Source organism: Monodelphis domestica, chromosome 5 (assembly GCF_027887165.1).
Source record: "Monodelphis domestica isolate mMonDom1 chromosome 5, mMonDom1.pri, whole genome shotgun sequence".
NCBI classification, from domain to species: Eukaryota; Metazoa; Chordata; class Mammalia; order Didelphimorphia; family Didelphidae; genus Monodelphis; species Monodelphis domestica.
The window spans coordinates 311,768,145-311,794,064 of NC_077231.1; the positions used below are offsets into that span (position 1 = coordinate 311,768,145).

Sequence of the window (25,920 nt, forward strand, 5' to 3'; positions counted from 1 at the left end):
ATTTTGCTAACCTGTTTTTCTTCTCCTTTGTGATTTACTAACATTAATTCATTAAATGTAAATTAATTATTTAATTTTGTTATTCTGTTACAAGAGATGGCTTGGTGGGGATCAGAGGGGGAAGGATTCATTTGGAAATGAAAGCGACTATAAAAACGTATAAGATTAAATAGAAAACATTTTAAATCAAGACATATAAAGTCAAGCATTTTAAGAAGAAATCTCCCTCTCTAATATCTTCAACAAGTAACCATTGATCTTCCCTTGAAGATTTCTGGTGAGGCAGAATCTGCTCCCTCATGAGGCAGCTTATTCCATTCTGGACAAAAACTGTCAGCGTTAGGAAGTTTTTCCTTATATTGATTGAGCCAAAAATCTGCCTCTCTCTAACTTCCAGCGGTGATTGCTCCTAGTTCTCCCCTCTGGAATCAGTGCTAATCACTCTTTTCCCATGACATGTGCGAAGGTTTCTCCTTTCAAGTCTTCTCTTCTCCAGGCTTCTTCAAGCAGTCTTCCATGTGGCATGATCCTGGGACCCCTCACCAAGCCAGCTGCTCCCCTCTGGATGTAATTGAGCTCATTTCTGTCCTCCCTAAAATCTGGTGCCCAGAACTAGCCCCAGCATTTCATTTGTGCTCTGACCAGGGCTGAATACATCATTACCGTCACTGCCCAAATCCTGGATATTCTCTCTCTCTTTAAGGCTGCCTCACATCCTGTTTTCTGGGAAGCTCCGTACTGTTGACTTGCATCAGTAGGAATCCAAGAGCTTTTTACACATGAACTCTTCTTGTCTAGCCATGCCTCCATTGGCTTGTGCTTGGGAAGGGATTTTTTTTTTAATCCCAAATTCTAATAGAACTTCTTCTTCCTAGATTGCACCTCATGTACTCTCTGCTGTGTCTTGTCACTGTGTGGCCCATGGCCCTTTCTTCCTGGGTTGCCAAACTCTCCGGAGACTTGGGTTCACTCACTAGGACCCCCCCCCAGCCCCATTAGCTACATACTCCTTATTTACTGACCATATTGACTGAGCAGAAAGAAATGGCCTCTGTAAGACTCAGGGGGACTCTGCAAGAGCTGTCAGTACATGGACCAGATGCCAGAAAGCTTGTATTTTGCAGCCTATAAAATGTTGGAAACTAACACTCAAATTCTTTGGTGAGTGGCCACAGTCCGCAAATGTCACATTTCATCAGAATCTCATCAACGAGCGATATTCCTCAGCACTTCTGAATAAAGGCGGAAAGTGAAGTGGAGGGCTAATGGGACAGAGGGGTCGTTATCCCATAGTGCTGGCTAGTCCATTTTGTAGCAACAAATGTGTTTTAAGGTTTACAAGGACAGCAATTAGCCTTGGCCTTAAGTCCTGGAAGCCCCAATGTCTTTCCAAGTTGGGCTATTTTTAGTATTCAATAGAAATGAAAAACAGACCAGGAGTTGTTTTTGGACTTTCAAATGTCTTCATTATGGCCAGGAGAGCTACAGTTTTAAACTGAGACCCTTCTTCCATGAAAGGAAGTAGAATGTAAGTTTTCTGAGAGTGCCAATCAAGCCAGTTTTTATTGCCCGTCTCCTCTATAGCAAACACTGTACAAAGCACTGAACGCACAAAGACAAAAGCAAAACCCATTGCTCTCCGAGAATTCACATTCTATCCAGAGGAAAAACATGCACAAATGTAATAGCAGTAGCTAGCATTTTAAGTAGCACCTTAAGCTTTTCACAATGTTTTCTCATTTTATCCTCACACCTGCTCCTAGAAATAGAGGTTACTATCATCTATTTTACAGATGAGGAAACAGAGGCAGGTAGAGATTAAGTGACTTTCTGAAACTGGACTTGAACCCAGGACTTCCCTGATTATAGACCTTGTGCTTTAGCCACTATGCCACTCTAGTATTTGGAAAATATATCTAAAGTAAAAGAAAGTAAGCTGGGGAGAAGTGGGTATTAGCACTTTGGGAGGGATCTTGTTGAGGAGCCGTCACTTGAGCTGAGTTTTCAAGAAAAGGTGGATACCCAAGAGATGAAAGTGAAGCACTGAGAATGACCTTGTACAAAGGAATAGGGATGCAGGACAAACTGTTATATGCAAGGAAGAACGAGCAGATCCATTTTATTGGAACAGAGACTGTAATAATGTGTAATAAGGCTGGAAGGGTAGGCTACAGACAGATTGTGAAGGGTTTAAAATGTCAGAAGGGTTTTTACTTGATTTCAAAAGCACCAGAGAGCCACAAGGGCTTCCCGAGCAAGGGAGTGATGTGAACTGACTTGTATTTTAGGAATGGCGCTCTGGGCTTTGAAAGAATGCATGCCTTTTAATCCAGCAACACCTCTACTAGGTCTGTATCCCAAAGACATTGCAAAAAATGGGGACGGACCTATTTGTACAAAAATATTTGTAACCGCGCTTTTTGTAGTGGCAAAAAAATTGGAAAACGGGGGTGCCCCTTGGTTGGGGAATGGCTGAACAAATTGTGATGGAATACTATTGGGCACGATGAACAGGATGATTTCAGAAAGAGCTGGAAAGACCTCCATGAACTGATGTGGAGTGAAATGAGCAGAACCAGGAGAACATAGTACAGAGCAACTGAAACATCACAGGATGATCAAGTACAACGACCCAAGGCAATTCTGAGGAACTTATGAAAAGGACTGCTATCCACAGCTCGAGAAAGAACAGATGGAGAAGAAATACAGAAGAAAACACATGATTTATCACTTGTTTATCTGGGTATATGACTTGGGGTTTGGGTGTTATGCGGTTACTCTTACAAATAATGAATAATATGGAAATGGGGTTTGAGTGATAATACACGTATAACCCAGTGGAATTGTTTGTCAACTCAGGAAGTGGGGAGGAAAAGAGGGGAGAGAGACAACATGAATCATGCATCCTTGGAAAACATGGGTAATTTGTTACTGGAATAAAATAAAGAAAAAAATTTAAGGGAATGGCCTTTTGGCAATTGGAGAGAGAAGAAACAAGGAAATTGGAAAGCTATTGCAATAGACCATGCTAGAAGTCACTGGGGTCTGATATAAAATGTTGTCTACAAGAGGAGATAGAAGGGGACAGATTCAAGATAATGGAGGAGTGGAAGCAAGAAGATTTGGTAATGGACTGGATACTACGATGAAAGGGAGAGTAGAGAGTTTTAACTTTGAGGGTAAAAATCTGTGTGATCTGAAGGTCAGTTAGTGATGCCTCTGACAGAAGCAGGGAGGGTAAGGACAAGGTTAGAGACTTGTTATGGTTTTGTCTTTGAGATCCCAGGACCTAGCACAGGATTTGACATAGAGAAGATACTTAATGATGGTAGGTTGGGTTGAGTTGGGTTTCCATGATTATGAAGAGAGGCACATAGAGAGGAGAGATGCTCCTCTGTGCACTTCCCACAGTATGTCTCTTTTTAGCTTCTCCTTCCTCTATTAAAGAAGCCTTCTCCACCAGGCAGCAGGCAGGCTGGCCAATGGCTTAACCCCTTTTCTGAGCTTCTTTCAGAGTCACCAGGTGGGGCTTCATGACCAGGAGATGTGGAAGGGAAGTTTACTCACACTGTCCAGCTTCAGTGTTGGCTCAAAGTGAGGCCTCCATTCTACTTTTCCCCCTCTGTAAAGAATTGGAGCTCTCTAGCTCAGATGAATCCTGTCTAAACCAACAAATGTTTTTTGTTTGTTTGTTTTTAACTCTTAGGTGAAAGGCATGAGAGATAGAGAGCCAGCAATGGCATCAGGAAAAAGTGAGTTAAAATCCTACTTCTAATGTGTACAAAATATTTAATCTTTGAATGCACAGACAATTTTCTAGAATTACAAGTTGACAAAGAATAGTACATGTGATTGGGTGGAAGGTGAGTTCATACCTGCCATATTCTACACCAGTGAAACCCCAGCTCTCTAGCCCTAATTCTGTCTCATACCTCCACACCCCCAGAATGTGCAAATCACATTGAAAACACAAAGGCAAGCCAAAAAATGCAGTCTGATCTCAGGGAGTTTGCATTTGAGTGGGAGAGCTTACATTCTTTTATTCATGATATCCTGGCTTTAACAAGATAAATAGATGATGGGTCTGGAGGTTTTGACTTGAAGATGTGTATTGTGAGCAAAGTAATGGAAAAATCACCTGTCACATTTTTCACTTCAAAAAATTTATAACCACTGCCAGGCATATCTCCCAATCAGTCAGCTGAGGAGTATTTATTAAGCACTGACTATGTGCCTGGCTCAGTGCCAAGCACTAATGATACAAATACAAGGAATGAAACAATCCCTACTCACAACCATCATACATTCTACTGGGGAAGACAACTAGTAAAGGTATAACTGTGTTCCCCATTAATATAAAGTTAATATATACAAATACATACAAAATCATAAAAATCAGGTAGTTTGGGAGATGTCCTAGCATTTGGGGGAATCAGGAAGATGTTCATGTAGAAGATGGTACTTGAATTTTATCTTAAAGGAAGAGAATGACTCTATGAAATGGAGGTGAAGAATGCTTGAATCCCAGGCATGGGGGTGGGGTAAGGTGTCACCAGTGTGAAGTCACAGAGATGGAATATAAGAGTTTCCCATGAGGAACAAAGAGAGAGGTAATTTGGTTCATGGAACTCAGGTGGGGAAAGGAATGTCCAACCAGACTGAAAAGATAGGCTGGTTATGAGGCTTTCTTTTTCTCCTCTCCTCTCCTCTCCTCTCCTCTCCTCTCCTCTCCTCTCCTCTCCTCTCCTCTCCTCTCCTCTCCTCTCCTCTCCTCTCCTCTCCTCTCCTCTCCTCTCCTCCCCTCCCCTCCCCTCCCCTCCCCTCCCCTCCCCTCCCCTCCCCTCCCCTCCCCTCCCCTCCCCTCCCCTTCCCTTCCCTTCCCTTCCCTTCCCTTCCCTTCCCTTCCCTTCCCTTCCCTTCCCTTCCCTTCCCTTCCCTTCCCTTCCCTTCCCTTCCCTTCCCTTCCCTTTCCTTTCTGGCAAACAGGATGAAGCAATTTGCCCATGGCCATACAGCTAGAAAGTATCTAAGGCCATATTTGAACCCAGGACTTCCCAACTCCAGGCCTGATGCTCCAACCACTTTGCCCCTAGCTGCTGCCCCTGTGAAGTCCTTCCGAAGCTAAACAGAGGAGTGAACATTTTATCCTGAAGGCATCAGGAAGCCACTAAAGTTACTAAAGGATACCTTTAGGAAGATAGGAAGTGATGCCTATAGATACCAGAAGACTTATAAGAGCACTGTTTATAGTGGCTCAGAACTGGAAACAAAGCAGAGCCCATCAATTGCGGAATGACTAACCAAGCTGCGAATGAATGTCATGGAATATCATTGTGTGGCAAGAAATGATGAATATGATCAATACAGAGAAGTAGGAGCCTCCTGAATAGAGAGGGAAGAAAGAAGCACCGGGGAAACAACGCACACATTACTGCCACATGCAAAGGAAAAGAGCAACAAAAAGCTGAAACTGAATGCCAAGAAATCTTAAAGGTGAGTCTGGCCTCCCAAAAGAGAGCCGTCCCTACGTCTTGGTAGAGCGGAGGGAGGGAGGACGGTTGGGACACTGCAGATGATGCCATGCTCTTCCAAGGTGTTGATTCGTTTGGCTGAGGATTGTTGATTAGGGCTGTTCCTGGTTTGGTCTTAGAGTTTGTGAAAAAGGGATGGCTCTCTGGGAGAAGGATGCCTGGGGAAATATAGGTGATGTGAGGAACAAAAGATATCAATAAAAATGTATTTGAAAAAAACTTTATAAATTTTTAAATCTGATGCTTTTTGCAATGAGCCCTAAATGGGTCATAGGATGCCGGAGAGTGGGATGAACGGGGCATGAATTCTTTATTGTTATGGAAATGGGAGGCTTCTTATTGGTCACATGAGTGATGCTGTATGTAATCTTCATGCACCGTGTTATCAATAATGAATACACTGTTATCAAATTATGGGATAATGAAGGCTTTTAAAACACTTTCTGTCACAGACAGCAAATATCTTATTGTAGACTAATATGCTTTGAGGATGGAAATCATAAAAGTTATTATTACTAATTACATTTTAATGTAAATACTGACAAAATTGACATAGACCAATGAAGTTAATTACCAACAGAAAATATACAGAACTTACATCGGGAACAAGGCCCAAAAGACAAAATAAACACTCCTTGCAGAGAGCCCTACACGAATATTAGGTAGGAAAAGAAAACTTTGGGCTCTGTTTCTGGAGAAAAGGGGACCCAGAAATAGCCCAAAGCTGGTCAATCTTCTGGGGGAATAGAAGAACAAACTTCGTCTTCTCCAAAAGCCAATGAGTCCCTCTCCTGCACACCGGGGTCTCCCCCAGGACCTCCTAAGCCTCTGTGGGGAGAAATAAGACAAAGGCGTCATCTCCAGCAGTCATTAATGGAATGAAATGGTCAAGAGAAGGAGGCTCAGTGAGGGAAGTTAAGGATTGTTTGGGGATTTAACCATCTGGTCCTGCAAATCTCAGGGCAGGGTTTCTATCTGGTGCTAAGCTTATTGCTGGAAACAAAAGCACCAGCGAGTTCCAAAAAGAGAAAAAGCTCTTTCATTGGGGTATGAGGGGGGGATGGCGGCGGGGGTGGGGGGTGGGGGGGTGGGGGGTAGCCAACTCTTGCAGGCTCTCTTTTATTTTTTTTCAGTGCTGCACAGACTTATGCCTTTCAATAATACTGGGGAAAGAAGACCCAAGATTTGTGTATGTGTGTGTGTGACTGAGTGTATGTTTGTGACTCTGTGTGTGTGTGTGTGTGTGTGTGTGTGTGTGTGTGTTTGCCATCAAAGCCCTGCCTGAGATACTGGGTATAAACCCGGAGACACAGACCCAGAGACAGCAGCCATGGAAGAATGCGCCATCTGCTCCTAAAGGTGACCTAGAACAGAAACTAGTCCTCACTCCTCCAGGGAGAGCTACCCAGAAGTCCATGCAGCGATGGGATGATCTTGGTAAATTTCTTCCCAACCCCAGGCTTAATTTTGTCCACAAGGGAACAGGATCTTCCCTTACACTAGGAAATGACTGGCTCCTAGATACTGGGGTGGGGGTGGGTGGGGGTGTTTGGAGACGAAGGGATGCTCCTCCCTTTCACCCAGGGACACACAGTTATGTTCCTATTCTGCAGCAGAAAACTCTCCGTGAACTTGTTTTGGGATGTCCAGGAGAAAAGGAGAAATCTGGGAGAGAACACCTGCTGCTGATTCAAAAAGCAGTATGTGATAGAGGGAAGAGAACACGAAATGGATGGTGGGGCAAAGGGTGTCAGAGGAGCCAGTTCTACTCTTTGTTATCTGTGTAACCTTGGGAAGAAACTCCCTTAACCAAGGGCAACTAGGTGGTTCAGTGAATAGAAGGCCAGACCTGAAGACCAGAGGTCCTGAATTCAAATTTGACCTCACGCAATTTTAAGCTGTGTGACCCTAGGCAAGTCACTTAACCCTCAGTTCCCAAGCTCTTACCATTCAATATTTTTTATTGATTCTAAGACAGAAGAGAAGAGAAGAGGAAAAGCAAAGGAAAAGAAAGGAAAGGAAAAGAAAGGAAAGGAAAGGAAAGGAAAGGAAAGGAAAGGAAAGGAAAGGAAAGGAAAGGAAAGGAAAGGAAAGGAAAGGAAAGGAAAGGAAAGGAAAGGAAAGGAAAGGAAAGGAAAGGAAAGGAAAGGAAAGGAAAGGAAAGGAAAGGAAAGGAAAGGAAAAGGTGTTTTAACCTCTCCTAGGAAGGGTTAGGAAAAGAAGGGACTTTACCTTTCTGCCTCTCTAAAAACAGATTTGATGATCTTTTTCAGGCTTAACTCTTCCAGAAGCCCAAATTTTAGAGATGGCAGGAATCTCAGGGACCAACCCATATCTGCTGAAGTAAGCCAAGCCTGACCCTGGCTGATTGTATAGTTCTGGGACAAGATTAAAACAAAATGAGATGCTGCCAAAACACCTGCATTTGTTTAACTACATTAGGAGAAGGCATACTCGGCAGGGATACAGCATTGATTCAGTTGGTATTGCTTCCCTGCCTCTATCTTGACCATTCTGGTTTGCCATTCAGAAACCTGGGGGATGTGCAGCTGAATTTTGTCTCTGAGTTACCAGTACACTGAGCTGATGCCTGAGCCTTAGTCCCTTGAACCATTAAAGCTAAGAGACAGTTTATATACCTTATAAGGAAAAACTAGCCTAGCTTTCATGGCAGATACTGCTCCTTTCACACCAAAAAAAAAAAAGTGGGAATAAAAACAATAGTCAAAAGCTGAAATAAAATGCCAAGAACTCCTAATCGAGCCTGGCCTTCAGATACCTCCCCTGCTTCATAGAGCAGAGGGACTATGGCCCCTCTATGATATCCCTTACAAGTTCTCACCTAGACTTTGATCAAAGATCTCCAGTGATCAGAAGCTACTAACTTCCTGGCAGACCACTAGCTATTGGGATAATTGTAGCCATTTAGAAGTTTAGGGTTTTTTTCCCCTTTATTCCAAGCTGAAATTTTTACCTTTTGCTTCTATTCTTCTCTCTGCGGCAAAACAGAACAAATCTGATCTCTCCTCCCCATGAGCCTTTTGAAGGCAGAGATTCTTGCCCCCTGCTCCCCTGTGCTCCCCCCAGTCTTTCTCTTCTCCAGGCTCCATGTCTCTAATCCCTTCAAGCAATTTCCATCTGTCATGGATTTGAGGCCATTCACACTTCTGAGTGCTCTCTTCTGGACCCTTTCCAGCTTAATCATTGTCTTTCCTAAAATGTGGTGCCTGTTATGAACTTGTTAGGATGCAGAATGGGAAGTTTTCACACCTAGATGAAGGGCAAACCAGTCTGCCTCCTCCCTGTGCCCTCCCTGCCCCCCTAAAACGGACCAGCTTACTTCTGGATGGTTAAACTAATTTCGTATCTAACTTGCTAAATCAGCTTACTAGTAACTAGTCCTGAAACTTTCACACCCAATCCTGACATTTATCTCTGGCATTCGGGGAAATGGAAAACATTGTGTCCTTTAAACAAAATGGTAACAGGGGAGGAGGACTGGATCTGGACCTGAAGTCCTGGGTTCAAAATCTGACTTTGCTACTGATCAGCTATATGACTCTGGGGCAAGTCACCACAATTCTCTGGGTCCTCAGGTTCCTCATTCATAAAATGAGGGGATTGAACTCTTGTAGATGACCTCAAAGATCTCTTCCAGCTCAAACCCTATGACTCTGTGATCTAAGTTTTGCTACTCCCTGTGCAACCATGGACAAGTGACAACCACTCTGGCTTCTTAGTTTTTTCTTATCTTTAGAGTTGGTTAAAAGACTTCTTGTGGCCTCTTCCTGCTCTATATTTGGGATCCTATGATCCTTAAGTCAGAAATATGTCCCAGCTTAGATGCTAGAGGTTAGCTTGGTCTGCAAGATAGAGTGTTGGCCTGGGAATCAGGAAGACCTGGGTTCAAATCCTACCTTAGGCACTTACTTTTGGTATGACCTTTGATAAATCACTTAATCTCTCTAAAATTCCATTTCCTCATGGGTAATGGTTGATCTTGATGACCTAGATCTCTTACACTAGATCTATGATCCTTTTAGTTCTCTTTTCTATTCTAAAATTTCTGACCTCCTGGACATCAGTAACTCCATTGTTTGCCCTGAGTGTGTGCTCATGATGACACTTTGGGCTCACTCACACAGCAGATCTGCCTGTGTTGGTTGTGCCCCTGGACTTCCTGGAAACCTACAGGCAGGAACAGAGCCTCATCTCTCCCATTTGAAGGGGTGGGAAAGGTATTCTCCTCACCAGCATGTCAGTGATCTGCTCCAGAGAAGGCTTGACAGAAACAGAAGGGAGAGGATCTGGCATTTCTGAGTTAGGAGAGGTCTTGAACTTTCTGTTTCTTAAAAGAAAAGCATATAAAGATTAAGCCCCACAACACCCATCACCTAGGAGCCAAGACCCTCAAAACAAAAACCAAGACACACAAACAGTCCAGACTTTCAAAAAAGATGAAATCATTCCATCCCAGTTGGAATAACACGCTGGCTGCTTGCTTGCTTATTATGAAAACATAAAAAAGCAAGACTGGCCAAGAAATCCCAGTCCAAGCCTCGGTTTCCATTACCCATATTTGTGCAAAATCTATGCATTGTTTGAATGAAACATCTGGTATTTGTCCCTCATGTACAGAATTCTGAATTTTCTCAACACTTTGGCAAGAGACACCACAACCCTCTGCCAGGCCCATAAAACTCACACATTCTTCCCGTATGTAGAAAAAAGCCAATAAAAATGGAAAATGCATGTATATATAAAAGGAAAGCCTCGACCCGAAGAGTGGTCCGTTAGGATGGTGGCTTCCTAACCTGTCTTGCTCAATTTCTTTTTTTAACTCATCTATTGTCCTGACAAACTTCGACCTGAAGTTTTATTAGAGACGGAGCCCTGACATATGTTCCGTCAACATATGGCCCTTCCCCCGTCATCAGGCCTAGAAAAAACCCTGGGAAATCATCGCGATGGGTATTTATAAATATTTAATCTTTCTCCTCCGTTAGAGAAACGGATTCCTAAAGTTACTTCAAAGCAGACTGAATTTCAATCGCTTTTACTGCCCCGCAGGGTTATCCCATCCCATGTATCATGTCGGCCGCTTTCCAATGCACCGGCGTGGTCATCTGTCTTGGGGAAAAGCAAGAAGTAAATACAGGGCGGCTCCCCAAAGGGGACAAGCTCTTTGGAGGAGCCAGTCACCCACCTGGGAGCGAAAGCAGCGAGCCCTACAAATGCCGATGCGGGACAATTTGCGGAGGCTTTTCTTGTAGTTTTCTTTTTACTTCGCAAAAGTAGGTTATGCCTTTTTTCTTTGTGCTGAAATCAATGAGAAAAGCATAACTCTCGCCGCCCACCTGCCTCGGAGGATCAGTCTGAAATTAGCAAGGAAATGGCTTCAAAGCACTTTATATGTACAAAGGGCTCCGGCCAGCAATGGTAATTCTTATCCCGAGCAGATCAATCCGCCGAGAGGCACCCGGCGGAGGGAGAGAAACGTTTCGTTTCTCCCCCATCCTTAAAAAAGCTTTCAGTTGACCTGCTCTTCCCCGAGCTCTCCGCTGATCTCTCTCTTTTCCTAGACGAAACTCGTAGGAAAAAAACAAAGCAAGACTCTCTTCCTCCATAAATCTGTCACTTGGTTCGGTTTAACTGCGTTCTTTTCTTTGTTGCCAAAGAAGGCTGACAGGAAGAGTTATAGAGAGGTGGGGCAGAGGACTAGAGGAAGGGCACCGATAAAACTTTATGAATCCATGAATGAATGAATGAGTCAATGCTGGCGAAACGGGCACCTGCTTCTCACTCCATTTCAGCTCGCTTGCCATCTAGCCCCCAAACCACATCCCTCCACCATACAGCAGTGTTCTGTCCAAGGTTACCAAGGATCTTTTAATTGAGATGCTTAGCCTGGCACATAGTAGGTGCTCTATAAACATTTATTTTGTTCATTGCTCAGTCTGATGACTTTTTCTTAATCCTCATGTTTTCTGTCCTCTCTTAAGAGTTTGACGCCACTGATCACTCCTTCCTCCTTGATACTCTCTCCTCCTGGATTCTCTTCCTATCTGTCCAGCCATCCTGTCACTTCTAATGGACCCTCATCCATGTCCCATCCCTTAACCATGTATGTCCCCCAAGATTCCTTCCTGATTTTCTCAGAGAGAAGGGGGGGGGAAGAGAAAGGGGGAAAAGGAAGGGCGAGAAACACTCCCCTACCTCCTTCTCCCTCCATCACTTTTTTAAAAGTGATTTTGCTGAGGCTAGAAGATCATAGAGCTGGAAGGGGTCTTAGAAGCTATCTAGCCCAAACCTCTCACTTTACAGATAAAGAAACTGAGGCCCAGAGAAGTTAGGTTATTGCCCAGGGTCACACTGCAACTTAGAGGCATGGCACAAACACAGGTTCCCTCTAGCTCCAGCTCGTCCTCTTACCCCTACACTAGATCTTCATCCAAAGAGAAAACTAGGATTCAATTATCAACTCTAAGCAGGAGGCCCCAGATCTTTGTATCCAGCCCTTGTCTCTTTCCTGAGCTCCAGATCTGCATCACTAACTGCCTATGTGACATTTTTAAAAAATCCTTACCTTCTGACTTAGAATCAATACTGTGTAGAGGTTCCAAGGCAGAAGATTGGTAAAAGCTGGGCAATGGGGGTTAAGTGACTTGCCCAGGGTCACACAGCTGGGAAGTGTCTGAGGTCAGATTGGAACCCAGGACCTCCTGACTCCAAGCCTAGCTCTCTATCCACTGAATTATCCTATTTAACAACTTCCTATTTAACATTTCTTACTAGATGTCCAACTCGCAATATAGCTTTTATCCATTTTTTATCTTAACTCACACAGCTTTCTCTCTAGTTCAGTGAGACTTCTCATCTCTCATCAATAGATGTACAAATAGTTCTTCTAGTCAGCCCCCCCGCCCTGCCTCCAGTGTCTCCCTTCTCCAATCCGTCCTCCAAACAAGTGCCAAATTAATCTTCCTGAAGCACAAGGCTGACCATATCACTCCCCTGCTACCTGTCAGATATTAACATTCACTCCCCTTTCTTCTTTTTTTCTTCATTTGCCTTTACAGCTGCACAGTTTGGCTCATCCCGCTATCATTTCATCCAAGAGACCCTGCACCCTGGACATCTACAGTAGTGACAGAGACCTCACTACCACCTCACTCAGCCCGCTCAGTCCACTATGAACATCTGCAACTATTTGGAAGTTTCCTCTTATGTTGAACTTCAATCTGCTTCTCTCTATATTCTCACACTGCTACTAATTCTGCCCTATGAATGCAAGCAGAATAAACTAAGCCCTATCCCATGTGACAGCTTTTCAGATACTTGAAGGATGGTGCCATGTTCCCTCTTGGTCTTCTCTTCTACAGGCTAAATAAATCCAATTCCTTCACTCATCCTTATATGGCACAGTCACACCTCACCGGCTGGGCCAAGAGAGATTCTTTTTGTTTTCATAACCCCAGTTCCTAGCACAGTGCTCAGTGCATTTACTAAATAAATAATTTGTCTAATGCCCTGAAGGCTTGTTAATTCCTTGTTAATTAATTGATTCACTCATTCCTCAGAAGAGAATCCATTAAATCTGAAGATTAGACAAAGCAGAAGCAACATGGTTTAATGGAAAGCACTGAACATGGGTTTCTAGCTCTGCCACTGACCAGTCATAGGACTATGGGAAATCACTGGCCCTCAGTTGTCTTATTTGTAAAATGGGGATAACAATGTGTGCTCTGATTCCTAGAGGTATTGTGAGGAAGGTGGTCTGTATCTATGAAATGTGAGCCGATGTTAAGGGAGCTTCGGGAACGTCCCTCTCCAAGAATGGGGCATAGAGCTTCTTTTATTCACTCATTCCAACTAGGAAATGCAGAACTGATAAAGAAAGGGGAGCTTCAAGTCGGGATAGTTCTTGTAAATACTCAGAATCATCAGACTAGCTCAGAACTGGAAGCCAAGATCTTAAATCATGGCAGTGCTGAAAGTGGGTGGATTATTAAACTTTGTATGGAATGACAGAAAACAACAAACAACATTCATTACCAAACTGTGGTTAAAGAGACTTACTTATGCCCAACCCTTTCCCCATCCCATGTGGTGGTGAATCCAGGACATGTGACATATCACTGACTTCACAAATCTCAGAAAAATTTGGATCCACTGACAACTTAAAAGAAAGTTCCATCAGCAACTGATCCAGAAATTATTTGTAAGAACAACATATCCACTTCACGGTGTGGGAAGGGAATTCCCCTCCCCATTGTGTCTCTTTGTTTGATGTCATCAACCAGGGACCTGAAGATCCTTTACCATTGAGATGTACAAATATAGAGAAACCCTCAGAGAAAGGAAGTTGAAGCCAGTGAGACAGGAAACTGATCCCATAGGCACTTTTGGGCAGTGCCAGGCAAAATAAGGAACTATGATTGGTTCCTGAGATATAACATGAGAGAGCTAGTGGGTGGAGAAAATTGCTTATAAGGTGAGACCAAGGCACTGCTCTCTCCTGTTTACTCTTCAAGGAACCCCTGTTGATGGTGAGCTTCAATCCATCAAATGATAAACAGGGTATTGAGCTAAGCAACTCTTTACCTCTTTCCTACATTTCCCTCTCTTTACTATCACTACTTTGATGTAATAAAGCTACTAGCGGCCTCATAATTTAATTTTAACTATTACAGCAGGATACTTGAGCGCCAAACAAGCATGGCTAAGCACCCAGTGCTTGATACATACTGTATTTGTAAGGATGTACAAATTAGTTCATTACCCTCTTATAGATGAGGCTTCCTCATCTATAAAAGTGAAGGGGTTGAACTGGATGGCCTCTAAGCAGTTTGACTATTTGTCATAAAGAACACAAAGGCAGTAAAAATTTTCACTTAGTGGCAATGAGTTGGTCAAAATTGGGGAAACTTTTCTGTATACTGGCAATATTTTCAGGGTAAGATAAAAAAAAAGGAATTAAAAATTGGCTGTGTGGATTTGAAGAGTGAGACACTTTTTCTTTTTTTCTTAAACACTTACCTTCTGTTTTAGAATCAATACTAAGAATCAGTTTCAAGGCAGACAAGCAGAAAGGGCTAGGCAATTAGCCTTAAGTGACTTGCCCAGGGTCACACATCTAGAAAATATCTGAGGTCATTTGAACCCAGAACCTTTCATCTTCAGACTTGACTCTCTATCCACTGAGTTATCTAGCTGCTCCTACACTTCTTTTTTCTGCATTTAGGGAATTGTACTTGTTCAGGCTCTTCCTCCCAACTTGGAAAGTCTCTAATCTTTCATCCAATTAGAAATCAGATTATCTAAGGATGTATTGTTTCCTTTTAATTAATTGGTCTTATTTGATTAATTGTTTTTAGTGTAAAATATCTGTTTCCCCCTGAATTCAAGGTCTAGCCCTAAACTAAGGAAGGGGCTTGGTTCCGAATTGTCAGGCAATTGGAATGTATTGTTCAATAAACTGAAATGCTCAGAAGATTAAAACTGTGTTTTCTCAGTCACTTTGTCACATTGATGATTGATTGTGACGGAGTTAGTTATTCTCAGCAATACAACAATCTAATACAATGCTGAAGGACTTAAATGAAAAATGCTATCGACATCCAGAGAAAGAAGTGATGGAGTCTGAATATGGAACAACAAACAATTTTTTCTTTATTTTTCTTGGTGTTTTTTTTGGTATTTTTTCCTATCACAATATGACTTATATGGAAATATGTTTTGCATGACTTCCCATTTAACCTATATCAAATTGCTTGTCTTCTCAATGATAGAGAAGAGGAAAGAGGGAGGAAGAGAAATGGGAACTCAAAAAACATTTTTATGAAGATAAAGGGAAGCTACATGGCTTGGTAGATAAAGAGCCAGGTCTGGAGACAGGAGGTCCTGAGTTCAAATCTAATCTCAGACACTACTTAGCTATGTGACCCTGGACAAGTCACTTAACCTCAATTGCCTAGCTCTTACTGCTCTTTTGCCTTGGAACAGATACTTAGTATCAATTCTGAGACAGAAGGTAATATTTTTTAATATAATTTTATTTTAAAAATAGTTTTCCATGGTTACGATTCAGGCTATCTCCCTCCCCTCTTCCCTCCTCCCTTCCTGAGTTGACAGGCAATTTCACTGGTTATACATGTTTTATCACTTGGAACCTATTTTCACATCATTCATTTTTGTGATAATCTTTTAAAACCAAAACTCCAAATCATATACCCATATAAACAAGTAATGAATCATATGTTTTTCAGAAGGTAATAGTTTTATGGAAAAAAATGAATGTCAAAAATTGTTTTTACATGTAATTATAAAAATATTTTAAATTAAATGTGTAAGACAGAAGGAAAGTCAGGAAAATCAGACAAGCAAAATAACTGAATGTTATGTTTTGAAGTATTATATATTATACATATTAAGGTATCATATATATCATCACACAAAATACTATATCTTATATATGTTTATATTATTTATATACAATTATATTTAATGATAGCACCCCAATTTTTTGTCCAAGGACAAAATGAGATAATTTTTTTTTGCAGATTGAATTTATTTATTTATTTTAAATTTTATTTGGTCAATTTCAAACATTTGAAATGAGATACTATATATATATATATATATATATATATGTATATATATATCTGAGATACCATAAAACCTAAAACACTTTTTATTTTCTACTCTATATAAATATTCATTTTATTTGGTGTTTGCTAAGTTCAGAATAAAAATATAGGCTCATTAGAAAAAGAATACATGGCACAAATAAAGAAAATGCTTGTAAGAAAGGTGAATAACCTCTCATTGTGTTAGTAGAGGTCATGAGATAAAGTGTTTGGGCATCTCATTGATAAATTAGGATCATAGTCTGCTGCTTCCAATTTGGAATTTCATTCTAAGTTTAATAGGCATAAATCTAAAGTCCTGGTCTTAGGTTCACATAGAAAAAAGGGAAAATCCAATTCATGTGAAAAAAAGCTGGAGCTTCTGACAATTTCCATAAAGGTCCAAAGTATGATATGGCAGCCAAAACCAACTCCTTTGGTCTTAAACTACAGGAAAAGGCGCCATGTTGTGTTGTAGAAAATGATGGTCCTTTCCTTCCTGGCTCTAGTCAGACTACTTACAGAATGCTTTCTTCGGTTCTGGATGGCACATTTAAGAAGGACAGTGATAAATTGGAGGGCATCCATGGAAGGACAAGCAGGATGAGGATAAGGTCATGGAACTGAGTCTATTTAGCCTGGAAAAAATACAGTGTTTGAGGAGTTGTTTCTTCTGCTTAGCCATTGAGGAACAAACTAGGAGCATTGGTTTGGAAGCTGCAGAGAGACTGATTCTGGCTCAATGTAGGGGGAAATGTCTTAATAAGAAGAATTCTCCCAAAGAGACATTGGTAGCCTCCAGAGGTGGTGAGCTCCTCCTCCCTGACTAGAGATCTTCCTTGAATGGTGGGTACTCACTTACTAGGTGCAAGGTTGAACTTGATGCCTCTAAAATCCCTTCCAATTCTGAGAGTCTGTGAACTGCAGCTCTTATTGGGTTTACAGGAAAAACAAAGTATTTGTTAGGAGCAAATTAAGTTCTCGTATATTGTCAGTAAGCCTATGGTCATGAAGATTACTAGAATAATAGGAGTCAGGGGAGTAACAAAACCAGCACACATATGGATTTCCCAAAGTTCTGCTACATTCTTCCAGGGCTCAGAGGAAGGAGGTGGGATCAGCAGCTTCATTCATTTAAAATTTTGTTGACTTTCACAGTTTTGCCAATCAAGGCCCATTGGGCAAACACACCAAAACCCTGAAAGAATTCAAGCCCCCGCTAAGTGTCCAAGATGCTTCTTGAATTTCCTGTGAACATCCCTAATGTGTTTACACACACACACACACAAATATATCACGGACAGATTGTCATTAACTTTGTTTTTGATTGGCGTGGAAGGGAATTCACAGAAGGATCAGTCTTTGCTGGTTCTAAGCCGCCATCTTGACTCCACATCTCTGTCATTAACTTAGGAAACTTGGTAATAAACAAATTGGTTGCTACCGAAAGCTAATTAATGACATGTTGGCTTTTGTTTCACGTGGTTCTCGTTTGGAATTTCCCTTGACATTTTGAAAATACAATACCTAATTCTGTAGTGTTGATCAAAATCAAAATAGCCTATATTGAATACTGGTTTTCTTTTCCAAGAAATGGATGTAGATTGATGCAAAGACCCCAAACAGAATTCCATTTGCTGGAGTGGGGAGCTATGGAACATAGTTCACTTGAAATTCTAATTACCGGAATCCTCAATCTTACCTAATTAGAAATATTTTTTCACAATAAGGGGAATTGTTTTCAAAGTTAATTAATTTGTGAGTGGAACCTGCTATGGCCTTTGCAGAACAAATTACTGACATTCTTCGAATGTGTATTTCAGTCACTGGCCATGATTAATATTAGAAATTCGGCCATGTGGGACTGACGCCTCAATTCAAAGCCTCTTTCTTTGTTGTTTGCCAGTATAAAAAGGCCTCCATGTCCCATGTGCCAGCCTGAGCAGCACGTAGAAACTTCATTGGAGTTTTTACGGACAATGGAAATCATCTCATCAAAGCGATTTGTCATATTGACTCTGGCCACTTCAATCCTGTTAGCTTCGGAGTCTGTCTGTGCCGATGAATCCGTGATGTCCAATCTGCGCAACTGGGAACATTATAATGAATATTTAAAGGTAACTCTTTAAATTTGCACAGACGTGCCTGGCATTAACTAGAATGTTTATACCGAGGAGTTCTGGTAATTGACTGATAATGGGAACAACTTTACTAAAAAGTTGTCCCCCGAAAGGTAGGACTTAATAATATACTTTGCTTTCCTCGTCAGGTCTGTGGTGACATCCGTGGGTTGGTGGCTCCCGCTGGCACAGGGGTAGCCAGCCTGGCATCTGTAATCGCAGATTAAATAGATAGCATGTAATAGGATACTTAGCAAGCAGAAGGCGCATTACTGAGCTGCAATTAACGTACGAAAACATGTTTGTAATAAACTGCTAAAGACTCCAAAAGGGTTGGATGCATTTTAAAGAGGAGTGATTTAAGTATTCTTAACGATAAATGCAAATGTAATGAGACAGAGTTTTCTGCTTAGTAGAAACCAGTTGGTAAATATGCACAGAAATTTAATAACTTAACAAACATCAGTGGATGGACAAAATGTTTAGGATTAGACAAAAATGTAATTAAACATTTGCTATTTGAATTAATTAAATATCACTGACCTTTTAATGGACTTGGGGACAGAGAGTGATAGGGGGAGTGTTTCCTCACCAAATTGTGCCCCAAGACTTGGTCATTGCTTCCCACACTTTTACAGCACTCACCCACCATTTTGATATGTCACAAGTCGAAATGGAGATAGAGGAGACAAAATATGAGGGAAATTTTTATAAAGGGAGAAGTCTCCCTAGAAATACAAAAAGCCTCATCTCTGTCTCTGATTATATCTCTGTAGTTTCAGCTACTATTGATATCATGAGTAAAAATATCAAAAACCAGGATAACAGCATTCCTAGAGACTTAGTGCCCATGTGAGCTTAGGCAAACTCACCACACTTCCCTACATCTCAGGCTCCCGATCTGTAAACTGGCAGGGTTGGATTCAATGGCCCATCAATAACCTATCAAAATACCTTGACTTATAATCCCATAACACTTCTGCATACTTTCATCAAAGAGAGCACCAGAGCTAAAGAGACTTCAGAGGCTATCAAATCTATCTCTCCATTTTACAAATGAGGTAACTGAGGCAAACAGTGGTCAGACGATTTGCCCAGAGTCAAACAGTAAATGTCTGAGGTTGGATTTGAACTCAGGTCTTCCCCTCTCCAGGCCCAGCATTCTATCCACTGTGCCATCTAGTTCCTCTTCCTCTCAATATTACTATAGAGAAGGAAGGATTCATTTCAGAGGAGGAAGGAAGTGATATAGCTAGAGATAGTGATGTAAAAAAAACCACCAATAATCTAAGTAGGTTACTTTTTATATATTTCATATTTGCTGATCTTTGGGTCTATTAGATATACCAATGGACTATAATTTTAGCATAGTAGCTTGGACATAATCAGTGCTTAATGTTTATGGAATTGAATTATTTACAAGCCTGAGTTTTTTTGAGGTTAAAATCAGAATTCAAGTTAATTTGGTGACTCACATTTTCCTGGTAAGAGGAAGAAAAATGATTGATCTCATTATTTCTAATCACAGCCCAGAGATCACCCCAAAGAGAAGAAGCAAAAGAGCCTCCCCCTTGAAGAGCATCAACACTGGGGTTCCAACACCATCTACAAAGTGAGGAACCTAAAATTGAATAAAATCCCCCAGTTGATGCCCCACCCACCCCTGAGGTTTGGAAGATCTTTTGAAGAAGAAAGAAGCATTGAGTCTGTGGCTAACTTGCCCTTTAGATTTGGAAGGAATTTGGATGGTGGAATCTCAAGGCGCATCCCTAACCTGCCACAAAGATTTGGAAGAGCAGCTGTCAAGGGCATGATGGAATCTACCAACAATTCACCACAAAAGTTTAAGGGGTCGCCATTTGTAGAGAAGACAAGTTACCCCATGGCCAGCCAACATCTGGAGCTTCAGGCTGCTGATGAAAGGAAGTCCAGGTAAGTGATTTACTGCCAGTCAGGATTCACCAAGGATGGACTAATCCCCTCGATATCAACTTCACATAGTCTAATTACTCTTAGAATAATTCCCATTCACAGAATAATTAATTAATTAAGCATTTATAAAGTGCTTCCTCTGGACCCAGTACCAGGCTGAGCACTGTAGATACACAGGAAAGCAAAAAGAGTTCCCACTCTTAAGGAATTAATTCCCAATCTAATGAAGGAGACAATATGTGAGTAACTATTGCATCTGAGATACACAATGTAAATGGAAGGTAATCTTATAGCATAATTTCAGATTCAGCAAGCATATATGAGTCCTCAGAACAAACTTGTGATGTGAGATATGCAGCAAGGGTGAGGGAAAGAGCATCAGAGAAGATCTAGACTGGAGTCCTAGGCTTATCATTGACTACCCCAGGAAATGACTTAACTTCTCTAGATCTTAGATTGCTCCTCCTTAAAAAGAAGGTATTAAATAATAATATCCCAAGGTCCCCTCTCACTCTATATCTATGATCCTACCATAGATCGTGCAATTATTATTATTATTATTATTATTATTATTATTGTCTTTATTTTACAGATGAGGAAACTGAGGCAGACAGTGGTTAAGTGACTTGCCAAGGGTTGGAGGGTGGATTTGAACTTAGGTCTTTCTGGTCTTGACCCATTTCTCATTTTCTACCTTTCTCAGAAACAAATGTTTAAAAGCATAATATAAAATACAAAGGATTGCAAAGGAAACTAATTATATTGAAATACAGTTATCAAGATACTTTTCTGAAACAAAACTAAAAAAAAAGTACGTAGACCCCAGGATAAGACACCACCCCCCCCCCCCTCAGACTATAGAGTCTCTAAGGACCCTTCCTGCTCTAGATCTCTGTTCTCTGATTTAGCTTCTACTCATTTCTCCGGAGCCTATTTCCACTGAAGTCCAAGTAGAAAGGATTATCACGGTCATACCCAAGTCACTCTGGGAGCATCTTTGATCCCAAAGCTTCTTCTTGCTTCTATTTCAGGACCCTGAACTTCTATAAGAAAGCTCATGATGGTGAAATGAATCAAGAAGAGTGGGAAGTTTGGAGCGAGGCCCCTGACCCCAACGTGATGTGATAGAATAGATGTCCACCATGAGCAGCAAGGGGATTATAGAAGTCTTTGGTGGCTGCCATGTTGTTTCCTTGGCCGTTGATGAAGACATCACTGATCCTAACCTCTGCCAGTTCTAAACCATACTTTTTGAGGATGGCTGCAATGTGCCCTGATATATTCTTCTTCTAAGTAGAAATGGTATTACCAGGACCATATGAAAGGTTCCCCCCCAAAAAACTAGACACAGCTTTGCTGCTTCCCCTAATAAAAATAACCAAATTTAGATGTATTAGTAAAAGTTAAGTGACTTCCTTGGACACAATTGGGAAATTCAAGCCAGTGTTGTCACTGACCTCAATGCATGCAATGGATAATAAAGCACCCCAAAAGATGGTTTTCTCTGCCTCTCTTTAAAAAAAGTGTATAAGAACAGTCCAAATGGTACTTGATACGTTAAAGTTTGCCAAGCATTTTACACATATTCACTCATCTGAGCAGCACCACAAGCCTGTGGAAGAGCAGCTGTTGTGACCTAAGTTTTACAGATGAGGAAACTTCAGAGAAATCCTGTGCCCTGCACGGAGTCCCTAAGCCAGGGACTGGGGGAGGAAGGAGGGAGGTGAGGAGGGGAAAAAGAAAAACCACCCCTCAGGTTTATAGAGGTACATTAACAAGGCCCTTCCTCTTTGTCTCTTACCTTAGTCTGTGTAAAAATGGATTTCTGGCTGAAGGGACCTGAGGGGTCACTCAATCCAGTCCCCACATATGATAAACAAGGAGAAGGATTCGATTCCCAAGGAAATGAAATGGTTTGTCCAAAAGCCAGGATCCAAAGCCCAGCCTTCTCTCTTTCTTCCTGCACCATGCTGACAAATTGGACCCCTGTTGGGATAATTGCATCCCTACTAATTTCATTAACTTTCCCCCTGTTTTTATTGCCAGTTTGTCATTCTTAGCAAAGTGACTGCGTGTCATTCTTAATATGGCATCTGATAAATATGCCGTAATATATACATACATAAAAAGAGACAACATGGAATAGCAGATAGCAAGCTGAGCTTGGAGACAGGGAGTCTAAGGGTCAATCCTTGCCTCTGACTCATCCTAGGCAAATCATTTACTATCCTGGGGTTCTGGGCAACCCTTGAGGGCTATAAGTCTATCAAAGAGGAATTGATCTGCCTCAGAAGATGGATATACTGGGGAAGCAGGGTGGCTCAGTGGATTGAGAGCCAGGCTTAGAGATAGGACGTCCTGGGTTTAAATCTGGTCTCAGAAACTTCCTAGCCCGGTGACCCTGGGCAAGTCATTTAACCACCATTGCCAAGCCCTTACCCCTTTTCTGCCATAGAATTAATACTTTGCATCAATTCCAAGATGGAAGGTCAAGTCTGAAAAAAAATGAAGGTAGTTTCTGTACCAAAGGTTAACTCAACCTGATGAAATCATAGCTCTATCAATAAATCATCTCTACACTACCATGGAAGTCTAGGTTACATGAATTGCCTTTATTTCTAACTATGAAATCTTGTCCAATCCACATTCCCTCAACATTGATGAGAACCCAGCCCCCAAGGACCATGAATCTGAAGCTGCAAAGAATCCTTCTGCTCATTTAGTCCAGTATCCTTATTTTACAGATGAGGAAACTGAGGTCCAGTGGGGTCAAGGGACTTGGCCAAGGTTATACAGTAACTATATGACAAAGCAGGGATCTAAGCACAAGTCCTCTTGCTCCTAATACAGCATTCTCTCCATTGTATCCTCCTGCTCAGCACAGAAATTTTTATCTCAGAGAATATTGCTTATTCTAGAATTATTAAAAATTAAGATATAATTATATTAATTGAATTAAGATATAACTCATTTCTTTTTTTAAAATTTTTTTTAAAAAACTTACCTTCCATCTTGGAGTCAATACTATGCATTGGCTCCAAGGCAGAAGAGTGGTACGGGCTAGGCAATGGGGGTCAAGTGATTTGCCCAGGGTCACCCAGCTGGGAAGTGTCTGAGGCCAGATTTGAACCTAGGACCTCTGGTCTCTAGGCCTGGCTCTCAATCCACTGAGCCACCCAGCTGCCCCCTATAACTCATTTTTCACAGAATCATAGCATATACTAGAGTGAAAGGACCTCCGGGGTTATTCATTCAATATCTATTTATTGAGCATCTTCTATGTGCCAGGGGCAGCTAGATGGCTCAGTGACTAAAGAGTGGGGCCTGGAGTCAGGCAGACCTCAGTTCGAATTTGGCCTCACTACCAACTTTGGGCAAGTCTCTTAAACCTGTTAGCCTCAGTTTCCTCATCTGTAAAATGAGCTGGAGCAGGAAATGACAGACCATTCTAGTATCTGCCAAGAAAAGCCAAAAATGGGATCTCGAAGACTCAGATGTGATTGAAATGACTTAACAACAACAACAAAATGAGCCAGAAACTGCACTGAGGATTAGGAATCCAAATTAAAAACTGAGAACAGTCCTTCCTTGTCCTCAAGGAACTTATATTCTACTGAGGAAAAATAAATATATACATAGAAATTTACGTGTTAAATATATATACATTTAAAGGAATTTCCTGGAGAGGATATAGCAACTGAGAGGAATCAAGATAGTAGGTGCCACAAGCCTCACTTTGAAGGAAGCCAGAGATTCTGAGGGAAGAGTGAACTCTGGTCATTTGGGGCAGCCTTGCCTAGACAAAGAGTTAGCAGATTAAATGTTTTGTGTAAGGGATATCAAGCGGTCCAGTCAGACTGGAATGGGGAGGGCATGATGTTTGCGTGTGGTTTTTTATTATTATTATTTTAAACCCTTACCTTCCATCTTTGAATCAATGCTGTGTGTTGGTTCCAAGGCTAAGCCTGGAAAGGAAAGCTGAAGCCCAAACATGAAGAGCTACACAGACCAGACACTGGTGCTTGGGTCTTATCTTACGGTCTATAGGGAATCACTGGAACTTTTTGAACCAGGAAACAACACAGCAAACTTATGCTTTAAGACAATCATTTTGGCAGCATCATGGCGGATGGATTGGAAAGGAAAGAGATTAAGGGCAGAGAGATCCATCCAGAGGCTATTGTAATGATACAAGGAAGAAGCGTTGAGAAGGTCTGACCTAGGAAGTGCTCATGTGAATGGAGAGAGAAGGATAGACTTGGTATGTGAATAGAATAAGATATTTTTATTTATTTGTTAATGTTTTATCTTTATTTTATTTCAATAACAAATCTCTATATAAGTTTCCCAAAGTTACATGATTCGTGTTGTCTCGTTCCCTTCCTCCCTCTCCATTCCCAGAGTTGACAAGTGATGCAATCTGGGTTTTACATGTATATAATGAGATATTTTTGTGCCATAAGTAATGAGATATGAGAACAATTAAACGAAATATGGGAAGAAGACGTGAGACTTGGGATGGAATGGAGACAGAAGAATCAATGGAACAGCTTACACAATGACTACAATTACAGACACAAAAATAACACTAAGAGGCAACGACATTCAAATTCAATTCAATGACCAATCTTGGTCCAAGAGAACAGATGATGAAACCCACTTCCTTCCTTCAGTAAAGAGTTGGGAGATAATGGATGCAGAATGTTGTGTATGCATAGATACAGTCGCTATGCCAATTAAGTTGGCAGTACTTGTCATGAAAAAGTCTTTGATGCAGAGGGGTTTTCTGGTAGGGAAGAGTATATCTAGAAGCAGCTCTGTCATAAAAACAACAGAAGACAATAAAACTTTAAAAGAAAAAATTAAATAAGAAATGAATACCATCTAGAATGTGAGGATAATTAAAAACAAACAAAAAACAGACCAGCTCACATTTATACAGTGCTTTAAGGTTTGTGAAGCACTTTGCTCACATGATCCTCTTGAAAGAACCTTATAAAGCAGCTGCTGCTATTTTCCTATTTTTCAGACCAGGAAACTGAGGCACAGAAGTTAAATGACTTACCCAAGGTCATATGACAACAACATTCCTGAGGGATGTGTCAAAGCCACATCTTCTTCATTCCAAATCCAGTATTCTTTCTACCTTACCGGATACCCAGTGTTTAGCACAAGGTTAGTAATTTAATCAATCTTGATTAGGGAAGGGAAGAATCATTTCTATAGCCCCTATTATCTGTATGCTAAGGTCTTTTAAAAAAATATTTCATTTGATCTTCAGGATAACCCTGGGTGGGGGCAGCTGCTGATTTTCACCATTTTTATAGCTGAGGAAACTGAGGCAAACAGAGGTCAAATGACTTGCCCAAAGTTGCAGAGCGAGTAAGTGACTAAGTCTGGATTTGAATTCTTTGAATTCTGATGCCAAGCCCAGAGGATATCCACCATGCCACCTTGCTGCCCTTGGCAGAGAGTGATTGTAATGGAAAACCGGTCCCTGGCTGCCCAGTTCTCAGAGCATTCTCAGATGTGCCCTTCCTGTGGAGTCATACAGAATATGTGGGGATATTCTCTGCCTGATTCTAAGCCAACATGAGAGACTTTGGGAGCCTGTTTCTAGCCATGAGTGACCGAGAGGAGCTGGTGCCATGTGATGATAAAGTCTTCTAATTGGCTGTCCAGCCAGGAGAACCAGCCCCCAGGATGTGC

The 25,920-nt window shown here is 41.4% G+C and overlaps 1 protein-coding gene and 2 long non-coding RNA genes across 4 annotated transcripts; 2 read left to right on the forward strand and 1 right to left on the reverse strand.

Annotated features, from left to right (window-relative positions):
• Positions 1 to 5,037: 5,037 nt before the first annotated feature.
• On the forward strand, positions 5,038 to 7,943 carry LOC130454680 (uncharacterized). The gene is made up of 3 exons (XR_008912526.1): positions 5,038 to 5,493; positions 6,665 to 6,968; positions 7,805 to 7,943. It is a non-coding gene; the product is annotated as an uncharacterized LOC130454680 (long non-coding RNA).
• LOC103094033 (uncharacterized) lies at positions 5,756 to 10,987 on the reverse strand. 2 transcript variants are annotated; one of them, XR_008912525.1, is made up of 4 exons: positions 10,738 to 10,987; positions 9,783 to 9,879; positions 7,764 to 7,909; positions 5,756 to 6,359 (listed from the first exon to the last, which is right to left on the reverse strand). It is a non-coding gene; the product is annotated as an uncharacterized LOC103094033 (long non-coding RNA). The 2 variants fall into 2 exon arrangements; XR_008912524.1 differs by lacking the exon at positions 7,764 to 7,909.
• A 7,116-nt stretch (positions 10,988 to 18,103) lies between these two features.
• On the forward strand, positions 18,104 to 21,711 carry NPVF (neuropeptide VF precursor). Its single transcript, XM_007505337.2, has 3 exons — positions 18,104 to 18,276; positions 19,808 to 20,211; positions 21,243 to 21,711. The coding sequence occupies exons 1-3, from the start codon at positions 18,139 to 18,141 to the stop codon at positions 21,334 to 21,336; spliced, it is 636 nt and encodes a 211-aa protein (XP_007505399.2). The 5' UTR covers positions 18,104 to 18,138; the 3' UTR covers positions 21,337 to 21,711.
• The last annotated feature ends 4,209 nt before the right edge of the window (positions 21,712 to 25,920 follow it).

What these genes read in the sequence shown, in the direction of transcription:
- NPVF (XM_007505337.2), top strand. Translation starts at nt 18,139, where the DNA reads ATGGAAATCATCTCATCAAAGCGATTTGTCATATTGACTCTGGCCACT. An exon ending in ATTATAATGAATATTTAAAG is followed by an intron (nt 18,277 to 19,807) that starts GTAACTCTTTAA and finishes TTCTAATCACAG; the next exon opens with CCCAGAGATCACCCCAAAGA. An exon ending in GCTGATGAAAGGAAGTCCAG is followed by an intron (nt 20,212 to 21,242) that starts GTAAGTGATTTA and finishes CTTCTATTTCAG; the next exon opens with GACCCTGAACTTCTATAAGA.